Here is a 19,809-nt window from a genome sequence, read left to right on the forward strand (position 1 = left end):
TATAAAATAAAAGAGAGCGTCACATTAGAGACATTAGAGTAAGAGAGAGAGAGAGAGAACAGTTGTATTACGTATGTACCAGGAAGCGTTATAATTGTATTAAAACTAAAGGCTCGTTCACACGCGTACGATTTTTAAGTTTTGCGTCGAAAGATGCAACACAATTACAACACACTGTATATTAAAAATGTTAGACTATAATATTAAAGAATTATGCATAAATTATAAATTAATAAGAAAAACAAAAAAATACATATTAAAAAACACAAATGCAAAACATACGAAAATTTAAATTAATTAATTAATAGAGAATAAGTATAGATAATTCGAAAAAAAGTAAACAAAGTGAGAAAAACTAGTCTTTACAACATGGAATTCATGAAAATCAACATTTTGAAATTTAAATGCAAAATAACAGCATACAAATAAAACTAACACTTAAGTGCATAAATTATATAAAAAAATAAATAAAATTAATTTAATAAAGTAAACAACTCGTTGTAGCACATAAATAAAAATGTATGCGTTAAAAAATGCAAATTCTTGCATTGCAAAGTGAACAATTGAGAGTAAATTGACGCAGCAACACTATGAAACACACATGGAAAATAAATTAAGTACTAAGAAATTACTAAGAGCCTAAAGTAAAAACATAGATATGTAAGTTTAAGCAAACCATTTGACGGATTTTGTGACGTAATTGCAAATATGAAAAAATAAATTTGTGCAAGCAAACTTAAAAAAATATATATATAAAAAAAACTAAAATAACATATATATATAAAGAATCATAGTAAAAGTACTAATACAGTTAAAGTAATTATAAAATAATTGAAATAAACAAATGGTAATTATTATATAAATAAATGTTATGCGTTATTAAAAATACAACCAATAAAAAATGAGAAAATAATGAATTAAAAGCAAGAAAACAACTGATGAATAAAACAACAGAATCAATAAAATGCAAAAAATATATAAAAATAAAAACAAATTTGTTTTAAAAAATCTTCTAGTTATATTTCATTTGTTGGTAACAAAAGTCAACGTAAGTACTACAAGGAAGTTTTGAAAATCTAGTATTCTTAGCAAGCCAGTAAAGATTGTGACATTCTCTACATGCATGCAAATAGGAAAATTCGTTGTAATTATATAATATATACAGAGGAAAAGGAAATGTAGGAATCGGGTTTCAAGAACTTTCGTAAATTTAAGAAATAACCAAACGTAGAACTACGTAGCTTTCAGCCATGCCATAGGATCGCTATAACAAATTATTTCTGGATGACTTAACATATGATGCAAGAATCTCGATATCACCATGCAGTGGATGGGCTCGTCGATAAAGTGAGAACTAAGAAGAATTTAAAATTATGAAAGATAATAACCTAAGGTTAGGCTTAAGTAAGAAGCTGTTTTAACTTGCACCAAATATTCACCAGAAGTTTTCTTTACTAGAAATTTTTTAGAAATATAAATAAAAGGGTTTTAATTTTTATAAGTCTTAGTAATACTCTTTGATCTGGAAAGATATTCTTCCATTTGTTTTCCGCTTCTATTTTATTAAGACAAAGTATGTTCTATTTAAAGTAGGGACATCAAACGACGCTATAGTTTTTCCCACTCTTTGCACATTACGATACGATATACGATCCAACATCGAGTCGAAATTATAATAATAAAAATTTATTACCGAAATCGGAGTCAGTGACTTCGTCAATAATCAAAATCTGCATTACTGGTTAGGCCGAAATCCACACGTCACCATTGCAACCCCACGGTTTGGGACGGTTTATGGGTCGGCAGCGTGATTGGGCCGTACTTCTTCGGTGATGATCAAAACCGGCACGCTACCGCTCAATGATAACCGAATATTTTTGGCCCGAATTGGTTGATATGAACTTGGACAATATGTGGTTCCAACGGGACGGCGCCACAAGCCACACAGCCAATGTCACAATCGATTTATTGAAAATCAAGTTTGGTGAACGAGTTATCTCACGAAATGGCGTAGTCAATTGACCGCCTCGGTCGTGCGATTTGACGTCGTTAGAATATTTCCTGTGAGGCTACGTTAAGTCTATGGTCTATGACAACAAGCCATCGACGATTGATGAACTTCGTATGAATATCAAAAGTGAAATTGAGCAGTATCGGCTGATTTTGCTTGAAAACCGTCGAAAATTGCGTTCAGCGTCTGGGCTTCTGAAAGCGTGCCCGTGATGACTATGCAAAAGAAATCGAGTTCCATACATAATGTCATCGAATGTAATTTCACAAGAATGAAGAATTTCATTGATACCCAAACCCGTTTTTTATTTAAATTGTTGCATTACTCTTATTGAAAACCACTTTATATATATTTTAATGTAGGTCTTTGAGTTAATTTACTATTTAATCGATATTCTGCGAATAATTTTTGAGATATGTACTCTAATTCTCTCTCATGAACCAGTTAAACCATGTTCGATCAAATCCCGTTTTTTCATCAATGTGAAACAACATTTTTAAATAAAAAACAAAATAAATTTATTATATTAATAATTTTTTACACATTCTTATTATTAATCCTAGTTAGTAAATTATACAATATGACTAATATAAAATATTATCTTATGACTAATTATTCTACATAAACCCACGACCTTTATGCAAGCTCGTTAACAATTGTGGACTCTGCTTTGCCGGTGTTATGGAATATTTGCCAAAGGCCATTTCCAGCAAGGAGAAATGGCATTGCGCATGCTGAACGCTACAATCGAGTACCTCGCGACGTGCTCTTTTATATATACGATCATAGTGATGCACAATATCCGGTTCGTTATCATACACTGGATCCGTGGGTAAGCTGCATAAATTGGAAAGAAACAAATACTCACATATGGTTATTAATGTTTATCCAAATATTGTTGAAATTACTCACCTGAATATGGTTTTTACAATTTCCGTTAACATATTCCCGCGTTCTTGGCGATCGGCATGTAAATATTTCGACGACTCACAAAGCGCACGCGCAACGCACTCATGTCCGGCGAAACCCATGCTAAAAAAAAACCAAAAATTTAACAGAAATGAGTATAGTAAATAAAATGGAAATAAGAGGAGAAGTATTTATTTGTTTCGATAGATTATTGAACATGGCGCTTTCATAAACTGGAGTATGTTGTTATTCGTTGTCATATCAGTTAGACTTACGAAACGAATTTGTAACGAACTGTTTGAAATAAAATTTAAATTGTAAGTTATATCTTGACCTCTTCTTCTAATTATAAATGTAACTGTAAATTTATTACACTCTCTTTGAAGATTCGTACTGTCTATATAGGTTGTTCAGAAGTCATTTGTTTCCAAAAAGTGGTCTTTCAGAGTTTTCTGATAATTATTCTGGCAGGAAACTTTAAAAATTTAAAAAAATATTTAGGATCTCAACTCATATTGAACATTTTATGTCGAAACGGACTTGTTTCCTCTTCGAGTTTCAAATTAACACCAATTTAGGCAGTTTCTAATCGGGCGTCATTGCGAAGCCGATCAGTTATAGAACCAATTAAAAACTAATGATTCTTTACTCATTATGCTCTCGCAACATATTCCATAGAAGATAGTAGTTTTGTTGCAGATGAGCTAAATCGGACCATAGCCAGGCCCGCAAAATTACGAATCCTAGAAAGTGCAATAACTATGCCATAAATAAAGGTATGAAAGTCACATATAAATAAAATGGATCAACTTTTTAAATTAATTGTTTTTGGGAAAGTGGGCGTAGCTTCGTCCCCTACTAAAGTTCTGGATCTTATATCGTAAACTACCAAAGCTACATCAACCAAACTTTCTGGAGGTGAGGTCAACCTGAAATTTGGAGGTGGTGTTTTCATTTAAAGGAGGATGGAGTCATATGTAGAAGTTCACGTAAGTGAGGAAAGTTTCTGACTGGGACCCACCACATAAAAACGAATAACCAGTGAATAAGAAACACAGGCCTCGGATGAGAAACCCTTCTTTTGATGACGACCACGGCAAACGTATAAAGGACTATGATTTAAGGGCATGCACCTGGAATGTCCGGACCCTTAATTGGGAAGGTGCCTCTGCCCAGCTGGTTGATGTCCTCGTAAGAGTAAAGGCTGACATCACCGCAATCCAAGAAATGCGATGGACGGGACAAGGACGGAAGAAGGTGGGTCCTTGTGATATCTACTACAGCGGCCATATAAAGGAGCTCAAATTCGGTGTGGGATTCGTGGTGGGAGAGAGACTCCGTCGTCGAGTCCTGGCATTCACTCCGGTGGATGAACGTCTAGCCACAATCCGCATCAAAGCGAGGTTCTTCAACATATCGCTGATTTGCGCCCACGCGCCGACGGAAGAGAAGGACGAAGTGATCAAAGATACCTTCTATGAGCGCCTAGAACGTACCTATGAGCGCTGCCCCCGCCACGATGTCAAAATCGTGCTTGGCGATTTCAACGCTAGGGTGGGTAAAGAAGGTGTCTTTGGCACGACAGTCGGAAAATTCAGCCTCCATGACAAAACATCACCAAACGGTCTGAGGCTGATCGACTTCGCCGGGGCCCGAAATATGGTCATCTGTAGTACTAGATTCCAGCATAAGAAAATCCATCAAGCTACTTGGCTGTCCCCGGATCGAATAACTCGCAACCAGATCGATCATGTTGTGATAGATGGACGACATGTCTCCAGTGTTTTTGATGTGCGTACGCTTCGTGGTCCCAACATTGACTCGGACCACTATCTTGTAGCAGCTAAGATACGCACCCGCCTCTGTGTAGAAAAGCGCACACGTCAACAAACACAAGGAAGGTTCGACATCGAGAAGCTGCAATCACAACCGACAGCCGAACGATTTTCTACTCGACTTGCACTCCTGCTCTCTGAGAGCACTCATCAGCATCTCGGTATAAGGGAGCTGTGGGACGGCATATCAAACTCCTTACATACAGCTGCAACCGAAACCATTGGCTTTCGGAAAAGCCAAAAAAAAACAGCTGGTATGATGAGGATTGTCGTCTCGCAGTGGAGAGAAAACAGATTGCCTACCTTGCAATGTTGCGATCGACCGCAACACGAGCGGGATGGGAAAGATACCGAGAGCTGAAGAGGGAAGCGAGACGCATTTGCAGAAAAAGAAAGAAAGAGGCAGAAATGCGTGAGTATGAAGAGCTTGACAAACTGGCCGACAGGGGTAATGCTCGAAAATTTTACGACAAGATCCGGCGACTAACTGAAGGTTTCAAGACCGGAGCACACTCCTGTAGGACCCCCAGAGGTGATCTAGTGGTTGATGACCAGAGTATACTGTGTTTGTGGAGGGAACACTTCTCCAGCCTGCTGAATGGCAGTGAAAGTACAACACCAGGAGATGGCGAACCCGATTCCCCAATCGACGACGATGGAACAGATGTTCCATTGCCCGACCGTGAAGAAATTCGAATAGCAATTACCCGCTTGAAGAACAACAAGGCGGCGGGGACCGATGGATTGCCGGCCGAGCTATTCAAATACGGCGGCGAAGAGCTGATAAGGTGCATGCATCAGCTTCTTTGCGAAATATGGTCGGAAGAAAGCATGCCCGACGATTGAAATCTCAGTGTACTCTGCCCAATCCACAAAAAGGGAGACCCCACAATCTGCGCCAACTATCGTGGGATAAGCCTCCTTAACATCGCGTATAAGGTTCTATCGAGCGTATTGTGTGAAAGGCTAAAGCCCACCGTCAACAAACTGATTGGACCTTATCAGTGTGGCTTTAGACCTGGAAAATCAACAACTGACCAGATATTCACCATGCGCCAAATCTTGGAGAAGACCCGTGAAAAAAGGATCGACACACACCATCTATTTGTCGACTTTAAAGCTGCTTTCGACAGCACGAAAAGGATCTGCCTTTATGCCGCGATATCTGAATTTGGTATCCCCGCAAAACTAATACGGCTGTGTAAGTTGACGTTGAGCAACACCAAAAGCTCCGTCAGGATCGGGAAGGACCTCTCCGAGCCGTTCGATACCAAACGAGGTTTCAGACAAGGTGACTCGCTATCGTGCGACTTCTTTAACTTGATGCTGGAGAAAATTATAAGAGCTGCAGAGCTAAATAGAGAAGGTACAATCTTCTATAAGAGTGTACAGCTACTGGCGTACGCCGATGATATCGATATCATAGGAAACAACACCCGCGCCGTTAGTTCTGCTTTTTCCCGCCTGGGTAAGGAAGCGAAGCGAATGGGTCTGGTGGTGAACGAGGACAAGACGAAATATCTCCTGTCATCAAACAAACAGTCAGCGCATTCGCGTCTTGGCTCCCACGTCACTGTTGACAGTCATAACTTTGAAGTTGTAGATAATTTCGTATACCTAGGAACCAACATTAACACCGATAATAATGTCAGCCTTGAAATCCAACGCAGAATCACTCTTGCCAACAGGTGCTACTATGGACTAAGTAGGCAATTGAAAAGTAAAGTCCTCTCTCGACGAACAAAAACTAAACTCTACAAGTCCCTCATCATTCCCGTCCTACTTTATGGTGCAGAAGCGTGGACGGTTTCAACATCCGATGAGACGGCACTAGGAGTTTTCGAGAGAAAGGTTTTGCGGAAGATTTACGGTCCCTTAAACATTGGCAACGGCGAATACCGCAGAAGATGGAATGATGAGCTGTATGTGTTGTTCGACGACATAGACATAGTCCAGCTAATAAAAAGACAGCGGCTACGCTGGCTGGGTCATGTTTTTCGAATGGATGAAAGTGCCCCAGCTCTGAAAGTTTTCGATGCAGTACCCGCTGGTGGAAGCCGAGGAAGAGGGAGACCTCCACTCCGGTGGAAGGACCAGGTGGAGAAGGACCTGTCTTCACTTGGTATTACCAATTGGCGCCAAACCGCCAAAAGGAGAGATGCGTGGCGCACTGTTGTGGACTCGGCTATAACCGCGTAAGCGGTTTCTACGCCAGTTAAGAAGAAGAAGTTTTCATTTAAAGAGTGTGTCTTTGCCAAAAAAGGGTAAAATCGGGTCAATACTTCCTCCAGACACCATATAACTGATAAAAGGATTTCTAAACTTCCGGTGGACTTTATAACGTATATTTCGTGAAATATGTGAGATGTCTTAGTGCATTTAGTATATATATAATCTTGGATCTACATTATATCCAATAATGATGGCAAAAATATTGGAAATTGGTCGAAGAATAACCTCAGTCCTCATATTCTATACCCGAACTTAGCCCTTCCTTAATTGTATTTTATTGATAATGTGAAAATTTTAAAATCGAAAGAGGAATGAAAAGTTGAAATGGAAGAGTGGAGTACAAAAAGTGCAGAATATCTTTTAGTGCACATGGTCAATTTGTTTTCTGCCAATAACATTTAACTTTGTCCATCATTCCTCCTTTCCGCCCATCCACTCATACATTTTCAGCAGTTATCAAGCATCTCTCACTTGTAACACACTGAAAGCAATCATTTTTTTATTAACTACTTTATTGCTTACTTACTTCTCAATAATTGTTTCGAGCTTTCCAAATAAATCACGTCTCGACCGACGCATCGCCATCGCTTTGGTTTTCTTCACATCCTCGTCTTTCTTGAAGCCACGCGAATGCTCCTTCACCCAAGTGTAATTGGGCAGATTGTAAGCCACACCCCAATTTTCGGCCCAACTCAGATACTCCGTGATGGGATTGCCAATAACACCGATGGTCAAACAAAGTGAGGCCTTAAAACATAACGATTATCGCATGCGAGAAAAGCAATTAAAAATGTTGTAAAACTGTCACTGTTTGTCACTTGTTTTGTATATAGCAATGGCAGCGGCTTTCATTGCGCCACCTACAACTTTTTTAACACTTATAATGTTATTTACTATTTGCATTTTTTATTTTTCTTGTTATTTTCTTTTGTTTTGTTTTGTGACACTCACCGCCAAAGAGGAACCATCCGGAAAGGCTACATAACGCCTCTTGCGTGATAACACTTTCTCCTCACCGCCGGCCGCCTCTCGCTTCGGGCGCGGCGGACTGAGCGTGGCGAGCGTGCTGCTGATGCACAGCAGAAGCAACAAAACAGTTTGCAACTCCTTGTTGCCACTACTGCTACTGCGGCGGTGGCACATTTCATGTGGTGATTACTGACAGGACAGGACTGGACAGCTGGCGGGTTGACTGCTTGCTGGCCTACTAGTGACTGCTTGCCACCACTCAGCCACCGTGTCGAATACATTTTTATGATTTTCCAGCGGCGGTTTGTATCATTGTAGCTCGACTGTAAATGAAATCAGCAGTCAACTGCTACATACATGTACATATGTATGTAATTGTTCTGTGTTAAATGCTGTTAAAACGCCTTTTATGACGAAGCGAAGGTGTTATTGACTTAATGTTTTAGCATAAAAAGGCATTTAAATGCATTTACTTAGTGGTAATTATTCTGATTCATTGTTATTGCCAGTTTTTGTATAATTTTTGGTGGTTCTTTGCCATTGTTGTTGTAGCATCAGTCTCGTTGTGTAGTCGGCTCTTAAAAGCATATAATGTGTAAATTCACACGACAAAAGAATGATTGACAGGCATAATGCGCACACAATGTGCTTGATGACCGAATTTCATGGTAGAATAAGAAGTTGTTGAAGTGAGATATAACGTAGTAAGTAGAAGATCATATATAATTTCCGAACACAACATAAAAGCGTGGCATAGATGTCTCTCAAAACTAAAACTGGGTTATGTTGCATATGCTCGTATTAGGTCCATAGTGTTCCAAAGAGAAAACCTTATTAAAACTGGAAATACCCGGATGAGGCTGTGAGACCTTTAGACAATACACTGATCACAAAAACGAATCTATAACATATACTTTGTCGAAACATCGAACCTCTTAATTAGATTCTGACCCTGAAATGCAATTATAGGCCTAGAACCCATGATAGTAAGCACTACTTCGAACAACGAGGCTATCATTAAATAAAAAGTACGTAATCGGTATGCACACTTTTGCACACTTTTGCATCCATTTCCATTCTTTTATACCTTATAAGTTCTTCGCCGCCGTAATTTGAATAGCTCGGCCGGCAATCCATCGGCCCCGCTGCTCTGTTCTTCCTCTAGCTGATTCCCCAATCGATGACGATGGAATAGATATTCCATTACCCGACCATGAAGAAATTCGAATAGCAATTACCCGCTTGAAGAACAACAAAGCGGCGGGGGCCGATGCACTACCGGCCGAGCTATTCAAATACGGCGGCGAAGAACTGATAAGGTGCATGCATCAGCTTCTTTGTAGAATATGGTCGGAAGAAAGCATGCCCGACGATTGGAATCTCAGTGTGCTCTGCCCAATCCATAAGAAGGGAGACCCCACAATCTGCGCCAATTACCGTGGTATAAGTCTCCTCAATATCGCAAATAGGGTTTTGTCGAGCGTATTGTGTGAAAGACTAAAGCCCACCGTCAACGAACTGATTGGACCTTATCAGTGTGGCTTTAGACCTGAAAAATCGACAATGGACCAGATATTCACTATGCGCCAAATCTTGGAAAAGACCCGAGAGAGAAGAATCGATACTCACCATCTTTTCATCGATTTTAAAGCTGCCTTCGATAGCACGAAAAGGAGCTGCCTTTATGCCGCGATGTCTGAATTTGGTATCCCTGCAAAACTAATACGGCTATGTAAACTGACGTTGAGCAACACCAAAAGCTCCGTCAGGATCGGGAAGGACCTCTCCGAGCCGTTCGATACCAAACGAGGCTTCAGATAGGGTGACTCACTATCGTGCGACTTCTTCAATCTATTACTGGAAAAAATAATACGATCTGCAGAGCTAAATAGAGAAGGTACAATCTTCTACAAGAGTGTACAGCTGCTGGCGTATGTCGATGATATTGATATCATCGGAAGCAACAACCGCGCCGTTTGTTCTGCGTTTTCCAGACTAGATAAAGAAGCTAAGCGTATGGGTCTGGTGGTGAATGAGGACAAGACGAAATATCTCCTGTCATCAAACAAACAGTCAGCGCACTCGCGTCTTGGCTCCCACGTCACTGTTGACAGTCATACCTTTGAAGTAGTAGATAGTTTCGTCTACTTGGGAACCAGCGTTAACAACACCAACAATGTCAGCCTTGAAATCCAACGCAGAATCACTCTTGCCAACAGGTGTTACTTTGCACTGAGTAGGCAATTGCAAAGTAAAGTCATCTCTCGACGAACAAAAATCAAACTCTACAAGTACATAGTTCAGCGAATAAAAAGACAGCGGCTACGCTGGCTAGGTCATGTAGTACGAATGGATGAAAACACTCCAGCTTTGAAAGTGTTCGATGCAGTACCCGCTGGAGGAAGCCGCGGAAGAGGACGACCTCCACTCCGGTGGAAAGACCAAGTGTAAAGTAAAAAACGTAATTGTCTATTACCACAAAATCCTTTAGCTACATATTTTTAGATTGTGCGGCAACACTATCATGTGTTTTGTTTTCACCATAACCTCACTTTGTTTTTCAAACGTGTGAAAGAAATTTGGTGTTTTGTTCAATTTACGATGTCGCGAAATAATGAGTAAATTTATGTTGTTATATCTTCAAGTTGTGATATTTTTTTGTTAAAGTTTATAAATATATCTTTGTTGAGTGGAAAAGTAAAGTCAAAAGTGGTTTTTATTGGTTCTGTGAAGTTTTGTAAGAGATATTTTGTGACGCCCCATTTTTGGGGCGCTGAGCACATATGCCCACATGTTTTTTCATAAACTTTTTGTTTACATTTGTTAATTTTCAGTAAATGTATGACACATTTTTTCTTTCCGATTTCTTTTTTTCTGTTTTTTTTTTTATATTTTACGGAAATTCCATAACTGAAACTCACTATTCAGGTTAACTGTTGCTGACATAGTCGATATATATGTATAAGCTAGCTATATAAAAGATAGCTATTCCACAGCCATTATGTATCCAGCAGTACAATAGATATATGGGCGGTACTGACCGACTAGATCAGAATGTGGGATGTTATCGAATCAGTATCAATCGTAAAAAGTGGTACTGGCAGTTGATGATGTGGCCTTTGAACGTATCCGTGAACAATGCGTTTCAACTTTATAAACTGTCTCCAGATGGTCAAGAAAATCGTTCATTAGACTATCTTGCATTTATCAGAGTAATAACTACTACATATCTCGGTAAATATATTCATTATTCATGTTTCTATTTGCCATAATTACTTCTTTGCTTAGGAAATTACTCCCTTCCACGTACAATGGGTCGCCCCTTGAAGCCTTGTTGCAAGAGACGTAGCGTTCCAGACGGAGTTCGCCTTGATGGTCAAGGCCACATAATAATTTCAAATGCAACTCAAATAAGATGTGCAATGTGCCATAAAAACACAACTAAAAAGTGTCGAACATGTGATGTTTGATGTCACACAAACTGTTTTGAGGCTTTCCATTCATAATTTTATTTATATTTATTTTAATTCAATCAATTAAAAAGTGGAATCTGAATTAAATTTATAATTTTCTTTAATAAAACTGAAATCACATCTTATATTAACTGAACTACATAGTATATTTTTAGTGCTCCCTGGTGTGGCCAGCGCCCCATTTTTGGGGCGGCTATTTTCTCAAAAACTACGAGAGATATGAATAAAAGGCCTTAAGCGCTTGGTTACTGGTGTCTCATAGCTAACCGCAATTGCTTTCGTTCCTTCAAATTTTTTCTAGAAAAAAGTTGGGATTATATGGGTTAAAGAAGAAACTGGAGAGTCATGGAATCTTCTTAGCTCAAAATGAGCAATTTACATAAATCCATCAAAAACGCCCAGCTTTTGAAATGCATTTCATCAAATATATTACCAAAATAAAACGCCCTTCTACTATTCGACATTTCATCAACACTGTCGTCATTGAAATCACAAATATCCGTTCATACATGCAAATGATGGAGATGCGTTCAACTATAGCTTGCCGAGATTAAATTCGCTATTTTGTTGTTGTGCGTGAAAATAATTTTCATTGCTGTTGTTGCTGCTGTTGTTTTCACCACAAGTGATAACTGAAATATGCAAACTAAAGGAAGCGTAGCAATTTTCGTAATTTCCAAAGCTTGAGCGTTGGTAAGACTTGATAACAAACTTTGGTGTCAACGCAGCGTATAAAACGCGTCGCAGACGCTCATCCATGGATATGTATGTACATAAGTACTAAGCGTATATTGTTGTGCATACACATATGCGTTTATGCAAACGAATAACCTGCCCTTTTTGCCTGGCAAACCATTCATCTTTTCAGGTGCAATCCACACATGCACACGCGTTTCGCTCCGCAATTTTGTTGTAGCTGACTGGTAGTTGATTATGCACAGTTGGCCGTTGTTGGCGGCTGGAGATACAAGATTGCTGAAAATCTCAATTTGACTCGATGGAACACCGCTAGTTAAAATTGTATGACAAAGAACTATCACACACACACACATATGTGAACACTCAGTCTCGCCGATATATATACATATATGTATATAAGCTATATATTATATATATTTATTTACATCCTTCAAGGCTGCATAAACGCGCACGCGATGTGAGTGAGAAATTTACAATGCACCCACGCACACATATATAACCCATGTAGGATGCTATATTCCAAATAAGTTTGCCCCAATGTACATGTGTGTGCATATGTTTTTGCGAATATTTGCATATGCAAGTATGCAAGTTTGTTTGCCATGCGCACACACATACACGTGTATGAACATAAATTTCCGCATCTGCTTTGATGAATATTCATTTAAATTAACCAGCTGTTGACTGTTCTGTAGCCACAGACATATTAATATTCGCCAACAGTAAGGCGTCAATATAATTTAATGGAAACAGTCATAATAAACGGGACTCTTTAGTGCCACTAGGCTTAGGTTAGGTTAAATGAGGTAGAACGTTAAAACATATACAATGGGATGCATTTATGGTCTCGACATCAAACGATGGATGTCTACGGAATGTCTAGAGAGTAATGAAATGTAGTATTCGATACCAGGGTTATTTAGACAGGGTTATTCCTTATCGTGCATCTTCTTCCAAGAACGCCATAATAATTGTATAGCATTGAACCACAATCAACCATGTGTGAGAACAATCATAGCAATATTGAACATGTAGAAAGTCTTCAAAATGTTTGGTCATGCGCAGCGTAGATCAATTATCATTATCTTCAACACCAGAAGGTTGGACTTTAAGTTAAACGAGAAGACTATTATCAATGGGGTTTTAAGAAAAAAAACTTGCATTTTTCGAGAATTTTTCACGTTATAGGAATATCAATATAATGATGGAAAAAATGATACCGTTAATCGTTAATATCTGAACCACATAGGCACTATATATTCTAAAAGAACAATGCAAATGATGTTGGCATCATAGGCTTTACCAACACAGCTGTTTCCAGTCTAGAAAAAGAAGCGAAAGAGCTTACTATTGTGGTGAACGAGGGCAGGACAAAGTAGCTGGAGGTCACACAAAAAGATTCCCCTCGTCTTATGAAGTGCGTCATTGTTGTCAGCTATGTATTTGAAAAAGTGAAGAGCTTTGTGTATCTCGGAACCAGCAATTGGGAAGCTGATCCGTCTCTCCCACTCTATAAGTTTCTTATCATTCACTTCCTATTATACGGCGCAGAAACATGGACGATGACAAACCGAGATACTTTCTCATCATGAGATACTTCTCATCTTAGAGCATTCGAGAATACTGTTCTTCGCAAGATCTTTCGAGTCGTCCGCGTGAGCGAGAAATACCAAAGAAGATGGGACCATGAACTGTATGATCATCATCATCATCATTTGGTTCAGAGAGCTCTCTGTGAGATTTGGTCTGCTGAAAAATACGCCTCCAAGCTACTTTGTCTTTTGCAGTCTCTCTCCAGTTTTCCAGTCGGATCTTCTTCAGATCTTCGTTTAATTCGTTCTTCCATCTTGATTTTAGCCTTGCTCTGCCGATGAATGCTTTCTCGTCCAATACCTTCTTTTGGGCGACATGGATATAGTTAAATGCATAAAAATCCAACGAATGAGCGCCCACGCATCCAATGGAAAAACCAAGTACATGGGGAACTGTCTGCACTTGCGATGTATAATTGGCAAGACTTCTCAAAAGATATATATAGCACACAAAGAATTGTTAAATTTTTTTTATGAAACTCGTAACACTAAAATATATAGCCTCGAGCTTAGACTATGATTTCTTCTTGAACTGAATGTTATCATTTCGTTGTTGGACAGTAAACGCTGTGTTTAATTATTATTTTCAAATAGATGATCAATAATTCAGTTTCGATTGTGAATAATATTTAACCCTTCTGCTATGTTAGGAAAAAATTACACATATAGTGTTTTGGGTCAATTTGACCCACTTATAAAAACTCCACTAATAACACTATTTTATTTAAAGAGTTCATATTTTTTTATTTGAATCAAGTTAAGTGTATGTTAATCGTAGAAAATAGTTGAGATATGTATGTTTTAACGGCAATTTTCACAAACTAAGCTACTGTGTTCCTTGCAAACAAATTTTTGGCACGTACTACAAACAGCTGAATATTTGTTCGAATTTTTTGTATGATGACAGAAGAAACATCGCAGTCGTTTTTTGGTGGATTCATTTCTGGCAGAGCATAGAGCTGTGCAAAATATACTCGATTTCCGATAACTAGCTTTCTTTGTCGGCGTTTTTGATCGAGTGATGTAATAATAAACGGCAAAATGTTTAAAAATACTAGGTGGGTCAAATTGACCCAACAACGTAATAAGTGTAATGAAATTACATTTGGCATCCTCCAGCAACATAAAAAACAGATATTATTTTAATTTTCATATTTATCTATTCCTTTTACTGCAGTTAACAAATAGAAGAAGAATCAATACATTATAATACGAGTTTTACTGAAAATTGGGTCAAATTGACCCAAATTGCTGTTATTTATCGATTATGTCAACATTTTAAAAGCATTTGAATGAGAAATTGCGCTTAAATATTTATAAAAACAAGTAAGGAAGGGCTAAGTTCGGGTGTAACCGAACATTTTATACTCTCGCAGTTTATTTATTTAACTTCATTTATATTATATAATACACAATTTATATATTGTATAGAGTCCATTGAAAGTTGGAAACCATAATATTAGGTTAAAAGCACCGAGGTCCTCGTGTTCGATATATGGGACCTTAAAAACCTATCGTCCGATTTCAGCGATTTTTAGAATGGGGATGCCACACTATTAACATAGTATTTGTGCAAAGTTCTGCACCGATATCTTCACTAGTACTTACTTTATATATTGTAAAGTAAACGATTCAGATTGTCTTCAAAGTTCTGGTATATAGGAAGCAGGAGTGGTTGTGAAGTGATTTGGCCTATTTTCACAACATATCATTGGGATATAAGGAAACTATTACAAACCAAGTTTCATTGAAATCGGTCGAGTAGTTCCTGAGTTATGGTTTTTGACCCATAAGTGGGCGAAGCCACGCCCATTTTCCATTTTGTAAAAAAATCTGAGTGCAGTTTTTATCTGCCATTTCTTATGTGAAATTTAGTGTTTCTAACGTTTTTCGTTAGTGAGTTTAAATAAACTGCGAGAGTATAAAATGTTCGGTTACACCCGAACTTAGCCCTTCCTTACTTGTTTTCAACCTAACGGTGCGCGTGGTTATGATCCGATTTCTTTCATTTTTGGACTGTATTAGGAAGTGGCTAAAAACGACTACAGAAAGTTTGGTTTATATAGCTCTATTGGTTTGCGAGATATGTACAAAAACTTAGTAGGTGGCGGGGCCACGCCCACTTCTCCAAAAAAATTACATCCAATAATGCCCCTTCATAGTGCGATTCTCCATACCAAATTTTATTTCCATAGCTTTATTTATGGCTTAGTTATGGCACTTTATTTTGTCGGCGTGGCAGTGGTCCGATTTTGCTCATTTTCGAAAGCAACCTTCCTATGGTGCCAAGAAATAAGTGTGCCAAGTTTCATCAAGAAATCTTAATTTTTACTCAAGTTACAGCTTGCACAGACGGACGGACGGACGGACGGACAGACAGACATTCGGATTTGAACTCCACTCTTCACCCTGATCACTTTGGTATATATAACCCTATAACTAACTCGTTTAGTTTTAGGTGTTACAAACAACCGTTATGTGAACAAAACTATAATACTCTCTTTAGCAACATTTGTAGCGAGAGTATAAAAAATGCAGTATTAAAAGTAAAATATTGAACATTTCATGAATGCTATAAATCAAGGGAACAGTCATGCAGCACAACCGTTATTTACATATACATATATACATATGTGATATGAGATATAGTGTAATCTATATTCTAGCTTACATTTCATCCGTTTCACTTACTGATTCCAAAGCAATTTTTGCGTAAATAAATGCAAATAAAAGATTTATTGCAAATAGCCATCGTAGATTAATTTTGACTTTTACTCAGAACAAATTAATGTTCAAATAATTGAAAATGTGTCTGCGTTGATATGCTAGCCATGCCGTTATCAAAATTTAAAATTCACACATATGCATAATTATGTATATACGGAATGGAAAAAAATAAATATTGCAACAAGAAGCTAAAATATTACAAATAAATGGCTGAGTGAAAGTTGACAAATGAATTGATGATTTATTGACATATTAAGTGAACCTTTTATGCCATGCTATGCACACAGAATTGCAAATGGACATGAACTCAAATATAGCACAGAGCATAAATGCATATTCCATATAAGAGTATTCATAGCTATATGGCAACACTGTCGCACTCTCGCACTAATACATTTGCACACTCATGCAACATTTCGTATAAACTGAATATTGAAAAGGACAGCCATTAATTTGATATTTGGTTGCAGCAGCAAATGCAAATGCTGTTTACCAAATTGAAACAACAAGAACAACTACAACATATTGAAATGCCATGACATCCAGTTTTGCGCCGTAATTTCTGCACAGACAGCGATAAAGTGCTGGCAATCTGCAAATCTTTATTCATTTGCTTTGCGAAAAAATTCAGAAGCTTTCGAAACACACATATACTCACATATTCGTATGCAATCCCATACATACTAACTATATATAATTCATTTATGCAATATCCGTAATTGCGTAGCTAAAAAAATTCGCCACAAATGGTGAGCTTGACTTGGAAAAAGCGGTGTTGATGGTAGTGCTCACAGTTGACTTTGTTAAACCTTTTAAATAAATACAAATTTGTTGTTGTTGTTTTTTTAACTGTGAGACAATGTTAGTTTGAATTTCACTTTTTTCTTCGCAAGGTTGTTGAGCAAAAATATATGCGTGCCTTGGAGCTTTACCAACAAAGCATTTCGTTGAATCCAGACACCAAACAAAAACTCGTAATATCAACTGAAATGGATTTTATTTATTTTTTCCAATTTATTTGTTTGCATTTTACAAGTTTTTTTAGTGGAGAAAGTTTTATAACCCGCGTACAAAGATTCTTGAAGGCAATTCCAGAGCATAGAAGTAAAAAATTAAAAGTATAACTGAAGAGACATATTATCATTATAAGTTCCATGAAATAATTTTAAAATAAAAAATTATTATTTTAATACGACTTAACGTTCGTATTTAAGTGTGCCTTGAAAAAGTATTGTACGTAAACAGTAAAAAAGTTAAAACGCCAAGTAGATTACACTTTCCGACAGCACAGCAGCAAAGTAACAGTAATAAAGCTGATTTATAAAGAGCTATCAAATACACAAAAGTACTGTAACAGAAATTCCTATGAACAACAACAAGTACGGTAGAGCTCCTAGGCCCACAGACGGGTTAATATTTTAAAAATTTAGATGGTATTTATATTAAAAGTGTATTTCGTTCTCTTAATTTTACTAAGCCATATTGCAATAGTGACCGATATATGTATATGGTCTAAAGTCCATCGAAAGTTCGAAAATTTTTAGACTCTCGCAATAAAGTTGCACAGCAACAAATCTGCTTAGAGAGTATAATATTTTTGTTCACATAAAAAAGGGGTTATATGAATCAAAATGATCAGGATGACTAGACGAGTTAAAATCCGGATGTCTGTCCGTCCGTCCACACGCCTTGAAAAAAGTTTAAATCGGATAATAATCACGCCCAGCTCCCATACGAAGGTTACTATTAAATTACTAAAAGTGCGTTAATTCACTCATGAAACACTAGATTTTGCAGAAGAAATGCAAAAGGACCGATTTCAATGATTTGGTATATAATATTATCTTGACACCCCGATAACACGGTGATGAAAAATGGACGAAATCGGTTCACAACCACGCCTACTTCCCATATAACACAATTTTGAATTCCATCTTTTTCGTTCACTTTATAATATGTATATTGGAACCAATGAAGATAGCGGAATAAAACTTTACACAAATACTAAATTTGAGGTGAGGCATCACTTGTGGAAAAATTGTCGAAATGGGACTATAACGTTTCAAGGCCGGATATCGAACATAAAGAACTCAGTGGCTAAGGATAATTTTTGACCGAAAATATCTGAAAATCTCTCAGATATTTCAATTTAATTAATTTTGCTTTCAATAGTTGTGTTTCTGTACCATAAATGGTTAATATCGGCTCATAACTTCCCCTAGCTCCCATATATATTCGGATTATCAAACTTCCGGTGGGCTTTATACCGCATACATCGGTTAATATGTGAGATATCTTAGCAAAATAAATTGAGCATATAGTCTTGGATATAAGGTACACTCTTGGTTGTAAAAATGAGTGAAATCAGTACAGGAATCACCTTACCCCTCATATACTATATGTGATGATTTTCGTTATTCTATTGGACTTTATACCGAATATATGGGTCAAACTCAATCTGGATTTCATTTATTCATTCAGTCGGATCGATTTTTGGAGAATATTTGAAACATAATTGACTTGTTAAAAATATATTTTTTTTTCAAATTTCGAAATTTGGAAAGTCACCTACCACTCACTTTGGTCATACTTTAAGTTATTATTAATATTGCCGATATCTACTCCTTAAAATATTAATTTTTTTATAGAGCGAGCTGCAGCAAATAGTTGTCATTAAGCCTATGAGACAAAATTGCATACAAAATTTAATCAAAATATTTTAAAGCGAAATTGCTATAAAAAATATGGCAGCACTGTCAAATAAAATCAAGTGTGTGCTTGTTAAGCGGCACAAAATGCAGACAATAAAATAAATACCGCTAAATATGGCGTGTAAAATAAAGGCAACACCAACAACAACAACAACCATACAAGCTACAACGCCTCAATACCGGCATGCGGAAGCGCTATTTTTAATACTTGTCACTTTTATTTACTGATTTTTATTTATGTTTTATTTACATTGCGTATTTTGTATTTTATTGCACCACACACACACACGTATTTATCTATATTTACATTTCATTGCAATTGGGCGGCCATATTTTATATAACATTTGCGTTTACACGCTGCGCGTATTTATTTATTGCATTTATGCGCATATTTGTGAGTATGTGTGTGTGTGCTATGCTGCATGTTTACACACACTTCTCTCGCTCTCCAGCTCGCCCTTCGTGGTTATTGCATAAATCGTCCGTGCACAAGTTCGTTGATATGTTGCAGAAAGCTTAAGCCGCAGAGTGTTGCATAGTGTTGGGCGCAGTCGCTTAAATTGTCATGCGAAATCGCTTTTTTATATGTGGCATGACGACGTGCGGCCGGCAATGCGGCACTGCGCACAGACATACATAAATACATATAT

At 37.5% G+C, this 19,809-nt stretch overlaps 1 protein-coding gene and 1 long non-coding RNA gene across 2 annotated transcripts; one reads left to right on the top strand and one right to left on the bottom strand.

The window, feature by feature from the left end:
• Positions 1-2,504: 2,504 nt before the first annotated feature.
• On the bottom strand, positions 2,505-8,218 carry LOC105219836 (uncharacterized). The gene is made up of 4 exons (XM_011196169.2): positions 7,939-8,218; positions 7,514-7,734; positions 2,924-3,043; positions 2,505-2,848 (listed from the first exon to the last, which is right to left on the bottom strand). Exons 1-4 carry the CDS (start codon positions 8,128-8,130, stop codon positions 2,629-2,631), a joined length of 753 nt encoding a protein of 250 aa, XP_011194471.1. The 5' UTR covers positions 8,131-8,218; the 3' UTR covers positions 2,505-2,628.
• Positions 8,219-10,497: 2,279 nt separating this feature from the next.
• On the top strand, positions 10,498-11,565 carry LOC105219835 (uncharacterized). The gene is made up of 3 exons (XR_852228.2): positions 10,498-10,693; positions 10,885-11,190; positions 11,245-11,565. It is a non-coding gene; the product is annotated as an uncharacterized LOC105219835 (long non-coding RNA).
• Positions 11,566-19,809: the final 8,244 nt, after the last annotated feature.

This window comes from Zeugodacus cucurbitae, chromosome 2 (genome assembly GCF_028554725.1).
Source record: "Zeugodacus cucurbitae isolate PBARC_wt_2022May chromosome 2, idZeuCucr1.2, whole genome shotgun sequence".
Classification (NCBI taxonomy): Eukaryota; Metazoa; Arthropoda; class Insecta; order Diptera; family Tephritidae; genus Zeugodacus; species Zeugodacus cucurbitae.

Excerpts from the sequence above, each read along its gene's own strand:
- LOC105219836 (XM_011196169.2), bottom strand. The coding sequence starts at position 8,130 with ATGTGCCACCGCCGCAGTAGCAGTAGTGGCAACAAGGAGTTGCAAACT. Across the intron at positions 7,735-7,938 it reads CGGATGGTTCCTCTTTGGCG|GCCTCACTTTGTTTGACCAT; the intron begins GTGAGTGTCACA and ends TTATGTTTTAAG. Across the intron at positions 3,044-7,513 it reads CTCGAAACAATTATTGAGAA|CATGGGTTTCGCCGGACATG; the intron begins GTAAGTAAGCAA and ends GTTTTTTTTTAG.